The 12353-nt window shown below is 34.3% G+C and overlaps 2 protein-coding genes across 5 annotated transcripts; both read right to left on the bottom strand.

The window, feature by feature from the left end:
• Window positions 1-2047: 2047 nt before the first annotated feature.
• On the bottom strand, window positions 2048-7567 carry LOC115995342 (condensin-2 complex subunit H2). Of its 4 annotated transcripts, none has more exons than XM_031119865.1 (11): window positions 7105-7567; window positions 6908-7007; window positions 5389-5495; window positions 5172-5314; window positions 4652-5084; window positions 4383-4558; window positions 4134-4307; window positions 3936-4034; window positions 3202-3303; window positions 2897-3055; window positions 2048-2684 (listed from the first exon to the last, which is right to left on the bottom strand). In XM_031119865.1, the coding sequence occupies exons 1-11, from the start codon at window positions 7277-7279 to the stop codon at window positions 2301-2303; spliced, it is 2052 nt and encodes a 683-aa protein (XP_030975725.1). In that variant the 5' UTR covers window positions 7280-7567; the 3' UTR covers window positions 2048-2300. The 4 variants fall into 4 exon arrangements, with proteins under 4 accessions (XP_030975725.1, XP_030975723.1, XP_030975724.1 ...); XM_031119863.1 differs by having other exon boundaries at window positions 4383-4561; XM_031119864.1 differs by having other exon boundaries at window positions 5389-5498.
• A 2210-nt stretch (window positions 7568-9777) lies between these two features.
• Window positions 9778-12098, bottom strand: LOC115994241 (probable pectinesterase/pectinesterase inhibitor 21). Its single transcript, XM_031118307.1, has 2 exons — window positions 10907-12098; window positions 9778-10750 (listed from the first exon to the last, which is right to left on the bottom strand). Exons 1-2 carry the CDS (start codon window positions 11955-11957, stop codon window positions 10059-10061), a joined length of 1743 nt encoding a protein of 580 aa, XP_030974167.1. The 5' UTR covers window positions 11958-12098; the 3' UTR covers window positions 9778-10058.
• Between the last annotated feature and the right edge of the window lie 255 nt (window positions 12099-12353).

Consider the following 12353-nt stretch of genomic DNA (forward strand, 5'->3'; position numbering starts at 1 on the left):
TCAGATACGATGAGTAGTGTGGGCTTCACAGTTACGATTCAATAATAGAGAAAAAGATCCAATGCTAAGAAAAAACTTATTAAAGTGGGCCAATGTAATCCGCGTAGGTTGTTGAAAGTTGAAACCACGTTACTTTGAAAGTCTTTATAGTAATTTCCTTCATTTGTCATATTTAGGTTTGATTTGATTAAGTTTGGGACTTTTCTATCATCTTCATTACGACATTGACATGAACTTGCGTGCCCACATCTATTCTTACTTAAAATCAATAAAATTTGTTTACAACGTCTCTAAGTTATGTTGTAGATACCGTGTGCAAATGTGAATGCATTTTGGAAAGTAAAATAACTATTAAATCATTTCTTGTCATGAACGACATGTCATATACATAACATTTTCACTAGTATTTGAGGTAAAACTATACTTTCCTCTTACATAAATAATATTTATGGGCAAAATCTAACAAAATTCATCTTTATATGAGTGAAATGTATATTATATCAAGTGTACTAACGATTTCACCTATAATATCGCTTATATTATGTATTAGTTTACTTTAAAGTTGGGGGAAGAAAAAAACACTCTCACATTTTATTACATTTAAAGAGGATTATCTTTTTATTTTTTTAAAAAAAAATAACAAATGTCTTAAAGGCATTAGTTTAGGAAATATTTATTGAAATTTTTTATAAGAAAAGAAAAAAGAATTCCAAAAAAAAAAGAACTAATTTTTTTTTAATTTTTTATATTTCTCATAAAAATTATATCAAAACTTTCCTAAATTAGTTTATTAACAAATGCCTTAAGGACACCCATTAACCGAACCTTTTTTTTTAATTTTCTTTTATTGTGAAGATACTTATTTAATCTTAATAGTTAATTTAAGATATGCATATTACCTTATTTAGTAATAATTTTATAATAATAAATAAATGGTTAAGAATAGATAAATATGGTAAAAAAATCTATAATTACTAATCACATAATTCTGGATGATCTATTTTACCTAGAGGTTATTCAATTTTTGAAATCTTCTATATTTTCACAAAGAAAAGGTATCCAAGGTAGTAGTGATGAGAATTAATAAAACGCTCGCAAGCAGTTATACAAACATAAAAGGAGAGAAAAAGAAGGAAAGAAGGAACATATAGTATAGGGCATTACTCTCCAACAATATTCTTTAAGATTATAATGATTTAGATATCTACTCAAGCACAATTGTGATTTTTGCAAAATTATTTTACAAAGAGTCCGACACACATTAATCATTCATTTTTTAAAACATTTTATAGAGAATTGAAAAAGTCATAAAAAAAAAAAAAAAAAAAAAAGTTAACATATTTTTCATTTTTTTTATAAAAAATTTTCTAAAAAAGTTTACTAACATATGTCTTAAGGGCACATGTTAATAAAATCCTTTTACAAAAACTAGGCAACAACCCCATAATATCAAAGGTAGGTACCTCAATACCGACCACAATCATTACCTCAACTTTTAACATCATCAAGGCAGCATTAACAACCACTCTTGCCACCGACTTTTAACAAATTCAGAGCAGAGTGAACAACCACTCCCACATGTCGTACTAAATCATTGACTTTTACTAAGGATGATTGGCCAATCCAGAGTAAGAGCCAACCAACTCCACATTAAAAACTTTAGGAAACACAAATTGGTTACATTGCACGACAAAGTTAACTTTGCTTCATCATGGTAGCTTGATATTATTGTAAACCATGTTTGGCACAATTTGAGTTTTATATACATGAAAGCACATGTAGAGAACACTTGCACGCACGTATGCACATGCTGCTTCAAGAACAAAGCTTTTACATGTGTTGAGGGCCTGGGGCTGATCTCAGAATCCCATAATAGCTAATCAGGAACAAGATTAGGTATAAATTGAACTGGCTGTTATGGGAAACAAACCCAGTCTTTATTTTTCTTCTTTTTTTAAGTAAATAAATAAAAGAAAGAGAGGAGTGAATAAATCACATCAAGGGCAGTAGAGTTGGAATTTTATTTTATTTTTTGACGAATCAATACTGAAGGAAAATTGGTCTTTGTATATATTACAAATAGATCATTCTGCATTGATAAAAATACATGGTGTTACAGGATCTATATAGTACATCCAGGTAATAAGGTTAAACGGAAAACAATACAGGTAACACCTAATAATTGTTAGCAATCTAGAACTGCAATTACAAGGTCACTTTAATGGACCTCAGTGATTCAACAAAAGGTATTGAATTGTCATCTGACAAGAAAAAGTGGCGACTTGTTACTGATGTCTATTTCATCCTGCAGAATGTAGGTCAACTGGTTCAATTAATCTTGACCTTCGTCTCCTCTTGCCTTCAGGAGTGCAACGTACACCACTGATCTTTCCTAGCTTCACAGAAAATTTGCAATTTGGCTGTGATGACCCCTCTGTTGATTTATATTCCTTAGAAGATGAATCATTGGCGGGTGATTTATCTTTCCCAGGCTTGTTCCTATTGCTTTTAGCACATTCTTTTCCTATTGGAGATTTAGCTCTCTTTTTTGAAAATCGAAATTGTTTTTCCTCCTGTTTCTTGTCATGGCTGAGGAGACGAACGTGGAAAGGATTCACAGCAGTGTAACAGATGGACTTGCCATCGACTCCACTCCTATCTAAATCAACATCTCCATTGTTCACCTGAAAAGAAAATGAATCACAATTCCTTATAATCTATAGGCCAAGCAGTATCTGATTCCTTGGGGATCATTTCACCACCATAAGAGATTATAGCGGAAATATAATAGCATCTTTTCAAAGTTTCATACTAGAATATAATTGACATTTTATCAAGAAGCAATTCCTTGAAATAAAAAAGGTAAATTATAAAATTTTGCTAGATGTGGAACTACCAATTGAAGAAGTGCAGAAAAGCTTCGAGCCACATTGTACTTCTCTTGTCCCTTTACCACATCAGCAAAAGACATGACATTTCCATTGTGCGCTTCAAGGGATAGTTTGTCAAGAATCCTATCGCCGTAGTCAAGAATATCAAATGGAGGGCATGATTCCTATCAGACGTATAGGTTGTTTTAATTCAAATTACTAGAAACAAATTTAAATGAGCAAGAATAATGTAATATGACAATTGGCTGCAATCGATAAAAAAAAATTGTGGTAGTTAAGACAAAAAGAAAGCAAAAGTGATAGTATTCACTTGCTCCTCCAAGTTGTGCTCAATCTTCTGTTTCCATGTCGAAACCCGAGCAGCCAATTCAGTCTGCTTCTCATTTTCAGCTATGCTAGCAAGGAGAGCATCCTACATGAGAAAACATGGTTAATCAACAAAGCAAAAAATAAATGATGAAAATGTGATTGCAAAGTTAAAGAGACCAGACTCCCATAATCAAACTCACAGCAATCTCTGAAATGTTAACAAATATACTCAGACATTAGACGAGAAAGTGATGGCTGCATATAGATATAAATATAAATCTTATAGGACTGTAAATAGGGAACCAAAAAAGCTGCATTTGAAGCAAGTTCATTATTTAAGATTACTGGTGTTTTAACTGTATCTAAATTAATTATGGATGCAAATATGCAAATGAGACACTTTTACATCAAACATTCCAACTTCCAGAATTAATCTTATGGTGGTATTTTGCACTCCCCGTGCTGTGAATAGTATAACTGGTTTTAATAGTTGCTGCAGGGTAAACTTTTTAACAAGAAGCTGCTTTTTAGTTTAATGTTTTTCCATTAAAAATTAGAGCCAGACTCAACCAATTTCTTGTTTTCTCAAACATGAGTATTGACTTACAACCACATGCTTTAAAATTCTTGAGACACAGATTGAATCCTAAGAGATATCAAATTAGCTCCTACAGATATAATGGTATAAACAATCTATAGTGTCTCAGTTGCAAAGTCAACAAACTCTGTGCTTACTAGGTGAGAGCGACAAAGGTCTTCCAGGCTTGCATGAGAATTGGGATCTTCATGTCCAAAGTCTTCATTGGTACCAAAGTGAGCAGCACCATCATCATGCTGTGTAAAGATCAATGAATAAAAAATCTAACAAAATACTTCTATTTTGTTGTGGATGTAATGATTAATAACATAATCATATTGCTGATCTCTCCTAACCTTTTCATTGTGAAGAGGTACATCTTCATCCATATATATATTCTCCGGAAAGTCAGAATCAGGTTCCCCAAAATGAGGATTCCCGCTATCATATGCACAGTCCTCAGTGTCATCCTCAGGATTATTAAAGGCATTGAATGTTTCATGTCCTCCATTAGTAAGTGATTGCCGTAACTGCAGTTAGAACAACAGGAACTATAAATCATAACTACCAATTTAAATGAACAAAACCTATGAAAGAAAAAGTACCTTTTCATATAATGGAGGAGAGTGGAACTCCCTTTGTCTTTCAAAAGCTTGAGATCGCATCTCCCAGATTTCAGTGAGCTCCGGACTGATAGTACCATGCAATCTAGCAATTGGAAAAAGAGTAGATATGGAAACTCCCTTTGAAGAATTAACCTTATTCCTTCTGAAAGCTTTCGCTGCTAGGTATTAAACAAAAATAGAAAAGCAAAGTGTTACATGCATATGAAATTGAGAACAAAGTAAGCTAAAGAAAGAAATGTTTCAGCAACCTTTTTTAAAAGGCTTCACTCTCAAGTTTCCAGGTTCATGGGGATTCAAAGGCTTCCATGGATCATCATCATCATCTGAATCATCCAAATCCCTAGGTTCTGAATATCTATCGCCCATATCAAATCCACAATTGTTGTCATCAAAATTATCACAGGAAGGGGGGTTTGGCTCAACATTTCGATTATTATCAATGCTGCAACCAACCCGAGGAGATTGGATGAGGTTGGGATCCTGGCTCTTTCTAATAGATGACTTACGTGCAGTTCCCCCAGAACGTCTGGTGGGAGATAGAAAGCTCTTGCGAGCTGAGCTGCCTCTGTAAGCACTATTTTGGCCTTTACCAGCTTTATCCCCCTTGAAAAATTCATCAACTGCTGCAGCATCGCATGGATCTAATAGAATAAAATCCTGGTAAAGATCGTTCGTGGCCAACTGCAACAATAAATGATATGATTAACGAGTTGGAATACATATGCTAATAATTCCTCAATCTATTAACAAATGAAGCAACTATGGTACCAGATATGACTCTAATTCCCCGCCATCAGCAGTAGTATCTAGGCAATCACCTTCAAGAACGACTAGATTTGCAGGGGGCTTCACAAAGTGATTCAAATGAGCATCTTTGCCTGTTGGACTATCTAAGCAAGTCTTTGCTTCCACTGCAAATGGAGGAATTTTTAGTTGATGCTTGCTATATAACTTCACCATGACATAGTACAAAGTAACATGCTACCTGGGATATCATCTGAACCCCAAAACAGATCGTTTTCTTCATCAGCAACTGCATGGGAACCACTTTCTTCAGGCTGAACTGATGTGCCCTCTGACTGATCCTGCTGCCTGCTTTATAAATAAAAAATAAAACTGAAACTAATATGCGGAAATCGGCATGATTCAATGCACAGTTGTGGTCATTTGAATTTTGGGCAGTGGAGCATACTTCCAAAGATATCATTTGTAATTATATACTACCAAGGATATCAAGTGGATGATGTTCAGTACAAGTTTCTTTTCCTCAACCATCCATGTTACCAATTATTCAGCAAGAGAAACATCCACCAGATCAAAGATCAAAAGTTTATTATAGCATTTCCTTTTTTTGATACCCCATAGTTTCCAGCTTTGATGATAGTGATGTTTCAAAGCAGTCTAATCAAGCTATTAATTACATCTATATTCAAGGCAACAAGTGGAACATCAGCCTTATATTTAATAATGTTAAGATGGAAAACTTTGGTGACTTAAACTAACCTTACCAAGAAAGGAACAAAACTTGGTTTTTTCCAGATGCATGAGTATCTTTCAACTTTCAAATCGAGCTCAAAACAATCACACGGGCACTCATATATATCTTTAAAAGAAAGAAAGAGAAAACAAAGAGACTAATAATTTACTCAAGAAGTTTGATTCCCCACATCCCTTTGAGAAAAATATATAACATAATATGATTGAAATTATGCATTTCACAAATTTGAAATACATTAGCCAAGTTTTTAATGTTCGAATGTCTAGCCATTTATTTAAATTTAATTCAACAACATCATATGAAAAAGTATTTTTTCTTACAGGTATATGCAAAAGTATTGAATACATTAGCCAGGTTTTTAATATAAATCTCCAACATTTCTGCCAGGTACATCCCCAAGTCATGAAAGCTCATCACTTTATGCCAAAACATTCAATTCAGTATTGGCCATCAAAATGGAAGTCAATCTCAATTCGTTTGGCATGATTACTTGCAATTACATATTACTCTTCATACTACAGCAAGTAGTTCGACAACTAAAGCAACATATTTCCAATCTAGCAAAGTCAAGATTTTTTTTTTTTTTTTTGGATTGATAATGTAGGGAACCTTTCTAAAGAAGAGCCCTTTGAACTTGCCTCTAGCCAGTAAAACCTACATGCAACTGCCCACCCACCACAACCAGTTGTACCCAATCCAACAGCATTCACCCCTAATAGGCTAAGTAGTTAGCAAAGCCAAGAATTTCGGCTTTCAAAGACAATCTTTAACCCTTCTTGACTACCCACTAGGCCAAAGTTCAAAATCGAATAATTGAAGTTAGCCCCCAGGCATTATCCAACATAAAAAACCAAACTTTATTCAATTACACCTATAACCCGTAACCATAATGACCCGAAAGCTACAATTTCATAACATAATCATACAAAAAACCTAGAAGACCCAAATAACAATTTTAACTATTAAAAACCCAAAAAAAGAAAAAAAAATTTTGAAATTTACAAACCTCTTCTGAGAAAGGAACTCCAAAGCACGCAAAACCAAAGAGTAAAGGTATTCAACCTTGCGACTATACACCTGAACCGAACCCTGAAGCAGCAAAGCAGCTACATTTCCCACAAAAAACACCAAATTCAGAAACCTAAAAACCAAAATACACTCTTTTTTTTATTTAGTAAATTGATGAGAGAAAGAGAGAGAAACCTTCGGCGAAATTGACTGGGGCGTGGTCGTCGTATGGGATTTCACCGGAGCAAATCTTGAACAGGTAGTCTTCGAGTTTCTTGGCGAGGTCGACTTCCCAATTGGATTGGAGGTCACGCTCTGGCTGAACCGTGTGGTAACCACTTGCGCTTGCTTCTTCTCGAGTGTTACTCATCTTCTTGTACAGGGTTGTGCATTATGCTTATGATTGTGGTGGTGCTGCTCCAATTTCATTAGCGCAGCGAAAACGGAGGTTAGGGTTTCAGGGTGTAGAAGAAAATTCTGGAAATGGGTTGTTGGGGGGTTTTTGTTTGTTTCCCGAGAAAATGGGAGGAATTGAAAGAGTAGTGTCCAATCTTGTGCTAACTAAGTTAGGGTTCTAGAAAATGCAGAGAGAGAGAGAGAGAGAGAGAGGAGCAGATTGGGAATTCAAAAAGTTTCGCTGACCGTTTTCCCGCTCGCATCTAAACATTCTTGAGTCTTGACTTCCCATCCCTATGACCCTATTTTGTATTTTGGGGAAATTACATTTTAACCCCTAAACTTTACTCATTTTACACTTATTTCCTAAATTATCAAAATGCACGCTTTACCCTTAAGTTATATTCATGGTTTAGGGGCATGTGTAAAACAATTCATAGTTTAGAGGGATAAAATGCGTATTCCCATAGTTTAGAGGGTAAGTGTAGAAAAGATATAGTTTAAGGGAGTAAAGTGTACATTTACTTAGTTTAGGGGATAAGTGTAAAAAGAATCATAGTTTAAGGGGATAAAGTGTAATTTCTCATTGTATTTTTTTTTTTTAAAATCAATTAATTTCAAGGTTTTTTTTTATGAAACAAAGAAAAAAAATAGAGAAAGTTATAAATTTCTAGTTTCAAGTTAAACCCTATAATTTCAAATTACAATGTATATTTTAAAATTCTTATTAATTAAATCTTACAATATTTTTAGTTTCAAATTATGCAATTGTATTTTAAAATCATATTAATTTAAACCTTAAAAATTTTGCCTTTGATTTTTTAAGATTTTATTAGAGTTAATCAATACAATTTTAAAGGAATCCAAACATTTAAAAGTCCTAAACCTTAATGTTCTATTAGTCACTAAGTAGAGTATGCACACAAACAAAATGAATAAGGAATAAGTTGATTGAAACTGTGAACTTTTCTGATTTGTGTATTTTTTTTTTTTGGTTACAAAGATAAGAGTTATTAATTGAGTGTATAAAGTCTTGGGGTTCCCAAATCGTGTCACATGACATGTGTGTATTTTGGAATGGTAACAATGGTGACAAAATTTTTACTTTACTCTAATACACTTGTATAATAAGTTACCCAATTGAATTCTAGTAAAACTTAGGTCTTATTTTCGAACTGAATTCAAACACTAAGTTATTTTGAATTTAATTATTTCTTAAAAAAGATATTACTATTTATATTTTATTGGTCAATACAATCAAGTGTTTGAATATATTAGGGGGCCTAATATTGTAGGTAAGATATTATATCTAATTTTTATTTATTGAATTTAAAGACATGATTGTATTGAAGAATGTAACAAAAATATTATTATGTTGTTCAAAAAAAATTAAATTATATAAATCATTGGAAATATAATCATATTGTTAAATGTTGCTAATTATTTCTTTTTTGGTAAATTTGCAAATTATATCAACCCTAAATACAGGAGGAAAAGTATAATTTCCCCTATTTAATAGTCCATCACTATACTTTGTCTATCACCAAATATTTACATTTCAAATTTATAAGAATTAAGTTAAATTTTTCTAAAAGAAAAATTTTATTGATTTAAAATTAGTATTCAGATCAAATTTTTTGAAATATTAAAAAGGTTAATTAGAAAGAATTGGGCTCTCAAGAGTTCTTCATGTATTGGACCAAAACGGCCCAAAGATAGCCCGTTAAAGTTGGAAAAAGGGGAGCTGTATTTACTTTTGATAAAGTTCCGCGACCGACATGAATATTCATTACCAATAATCCAACCAAAGCACAATACAATTCTTCTAAAATTTATAATTAAAAAAATCCTATCCAAAAAAGAAAAAAAAGAAAGCACAATACAAAGATACAAAATCTCTAGTTCGTTGCACTTTGCTTAATAATAATTAATTAAAGTGATAGGATAATTGTATCATACAAATAAAATAATAATTACAAAAAAAAAAGTGATTCTATGATTGCATATATAATAATAATAAGTGACAGGATAATTCCATCAAACAAATAAAATAATAATAATTAAAAAAAGTAATTCTATGATTGCATATATACTTATTCCAGCGATCATAAGTAAATCATCGATCCTAGGCTTAGCCAAAAAGTCGAGAAAAGTATCAATTTCAAATTTTGTTATAAGTGATCACTCTTCGTTTAACAATAGAAATATTGAATTTAATCCATGATCAATAGAGAAGGGAAAAAAATCATTTTTTTACAGGTTATGTCATAGATCCATAAGTCTTTTACATGAATCTGAGCCAACACTAACTACATTTGAAACGGCTAAATTGGAATTGATGTTCTTTACTCTTATTTTTCAGTAAAGAACACCAATCCCAATTTAACAAAACAACATTCATGCAAAGTAAACAAAAACTTTGTACTGTGTGATAGGAATAGTATTGCAAAATTCATAATAAAAAAAAAAGAAAAAAAAAAAGATGATATCTCATTAATCATGAATCGTACATAATTTTCTATGTTTAATCTCAAACTCGAGAATCCCAAAGTTACAAATTTCTCTCATTTGTGTTTGATTTACTTAAACGTATAATGCTACATATATATATAGTCATCAAAGACTTCCAAAAAAGAAAAGAAAAAAGAATTACTTAGATAAAAATAATTAAGTATGATGTGGTTTACTTCGGATCCTTAATTTGTATAAAGGACTGATTGACCATTAGCTGGGCGAATGAATTCCTCTTGTAATTACAGCAAGGTAGAAGTGTAGGGAACCCCAGTGGGCTTAATCCACTTATCACCTCCAATGAATTGTCCGGGTGTGAATTTCGCTGCATGGTCCAGAGTAATTTTCTTAACACCACGCCATGCAACTCTATTGGCTTGATCAGAACCAGGACCCTTGTTACCAATCTCAGCATAGAAGCAAGTGTTGAGACCAAAACTACCCATCCATGGCAACCACCCTTCAGGCTGAATAAACGCACCGATTGTTGATTGCATGATGATGGTCCTTGAGAATTCCTTCCATGGTCTACCAAGGTAAGCCCTGTTGATATCTTTCACAGCTAAGTAAGTTGGCTCAGCTGCAATGGTGCAACCTTGGAGGATAAGTGCTGAGGGCTCACGCCTATCTGTCCTGCCTTGTGCTGTGACAATGCATTGTTGGTTATCCATTGGCTTCCTCACAAACATGGTGCAGTTTTGAAACACAGTAGCTGAGTTGCCAAAGACGAAGTCAATGGTGCCGCTAATGGTGCAATCACGGTAGAATTGGCGGTGGGCATGGGCGTAGAGGGTGTCTTGGTGCCCATCCATTCGGCAGTTGAAGAAGACAGACATGTCGGAACTCACACGGAGTGCCACAGCTTGGTGCTTTTCAGCTCCTGCTGTGTTCTCGAATCCAATGTCCTTGGCAAAGAAGTAGTTTCCAACCACAGCTGCAACAACCAAATGAAAGTGATTAAGCATTAGTACCACTAAAAATAGTAAGGTATACAAGTTTAGATACACTTTTAAATTTATAATATTTAATTCAATCCATGAAATAGATACTAAATAGAAATGATAATTTAAATGTAGTGTAAAAAACTTACCAACTGTAGCAGTCTTGAATGTGGGGGTTCCATCAACAAAGTTCTTGCTTCCAGTGATCTTGGTCTTTGTAGGGCCATCACCAATAAACGTGACATGGGTCATATGCTTCTCAATCATCACATGCTCTGCATAGACACCAGCCTTGATGTGAATCACAAAGGTCTTGTTGCTCTTCAATGGAATATCCTTCAATGCTTCGTTTATAGTCTTATATTTGCCACTTCCATCCTTGGCTACAACAACATCAGCCTTGACGCTATCTACTGTGGCGGCAAGGAGTCTGCGCTGCCCTTCAGAGAACCAATGGTCTGCGGGCTCTTGGAGTCTGCGCTGGTCATCATTAGAAAGAAGCCTCCTGCTCACGCTTTCTATGTTCAAATTGGTCAAGAGCTGAGTGGTTTCAGTCACCATGGCAAGGCCATTCTTAGTGATTTCTTGTGCTGTTTTCAAAACCTGTTTCATTTTTGTACCAGCATCACCGGTTGTGTTCTCAAACCCGTCCAAGCAAGTTTGTTCATAAGTGATTGCACCACTGAGCCAAACCTTGAGGTCTGCAAGGTACTCATCAAACTTACTATATTCAAAAGCTCCAATCTTGTCGAAAGATTCTTGAAGATCATCTATGGCATATTCAATGAGCTCCTTGCAGTTCTCAAGGGCTTGGTTGGTTCTGGAATCCTTAGCAAGCTCTCTCAATGTGGTTGAGTTTGCTATTGCCTTGTTGAGTTCCTCAACCGCGACTTGGAAACCCGCCTTGATAAGTGCTTTATAGTCGCTGGTGTTTCCAGCTGCAGAGGTCAATGTCTTCTCACAGGTTTCTCTGTAATCAGTGGGCTGGCAAAGGGTTTGGATTGCCTTATTTGAAGTTGAAACATCTCCACCATTGTTAGCATTGTCATCGGTTTTGGATGAGCCATGGTTACGGGTAACACCAACAGCTACAGCAGCCACCATAGCCACAAGAAGGACAGAAGAGACACCAATGATAGCAATCTTCTTCTTTTTCTGGTGTCCAGGGTTGGGAGAATCCTTGTATCCACCAAAAGTCATTTTTGATAAATCAATTAAGACTCAAAACTAAATTCAAATTGAGTATTGTTTTTGTTTTTTTTTTTTGGTTTTTTGATTTTTTTTTGTGCCTGTCAGAGCTGCTGGGGCTCTCTTTCTTTGACAGTTTTTTTTCTATGCCCCTTGGGCTCTGGTATTGTAGATAATTGTCAATGGAGCAAGATATATATAAGATGAATAATTTGATAGAAGGTTTCTTCTGATACCAAATGTGAGGTGAGAAATCCCCGACGAAATAGACACTACTCGTTTAGACGGTTTCTTCGTTCTAACCACTACTGTTTAGTTTGGTCCATTTTTTGCGCAAATAATTGGTGGTGACATTGGCTTCCTTCAAGGATGGCCTTTCTCCTTCTAACGACACAAATTATGTTACGA

The sequence above is a fragment of the Quercus lobata genome, chromosome 6 (genome assembly GCF_001633185.2).
Source record: "Quercus lobata isolate SW786 chromosome 6, ValleyOak3.0 Primary Assembly, whole genome shotgun sequence".
NCBI classification, from domain to species: Eukaryota; Viridiplantae; Streptophyta; class Magnoliopsida; order Fagales; family Fagaceae; genus Quercus; species Quercus lobata.

What these genes read in the sequence shown, in the direction of transcription:
- LOC115995342 (XM_031119862.1), bottom strand. Translation starts at nt 7,279, where the DNA reads ATGAGTAACACTCGAGAAGAAGCAAGCGCAAGTGGTTACCACACGGTT. An exon ending in GGGAATTAGAGTCATATCTG is followed by an intron (nt 5,085 to 5,171) that starts GTACCATAGTTG and finishes TTATTGTTGCAG; the next exon opens with TTGGCCACGAACGATCTTTA. An exon ending in CTCCTCCATTATATGAAAAG is followed by an intron (nt 4,308 to 4,382) that starts GTACTTTTTCTT and finishes TTCTAACTGCAG; the next exon opens with TTACGGCAATCACTTACTAA.
- LOC115994241 (XM_031118307.1), bottom strand. Translation starts at nt 11,957, where the DNA reads ATGACTTTTGGTGGATACAAGGATTCTCCCAACCCTGGACACCAGAAA. An exon ending in ATTCAAGACTGCTACAGTTG is followed by an intron (nt 10,751 to 10,906) that starts GTAAGTTTTTTA and finishes TGGTTGTTGCAG; the next exon opens with CTGTGGTTGGAAACTACTTC.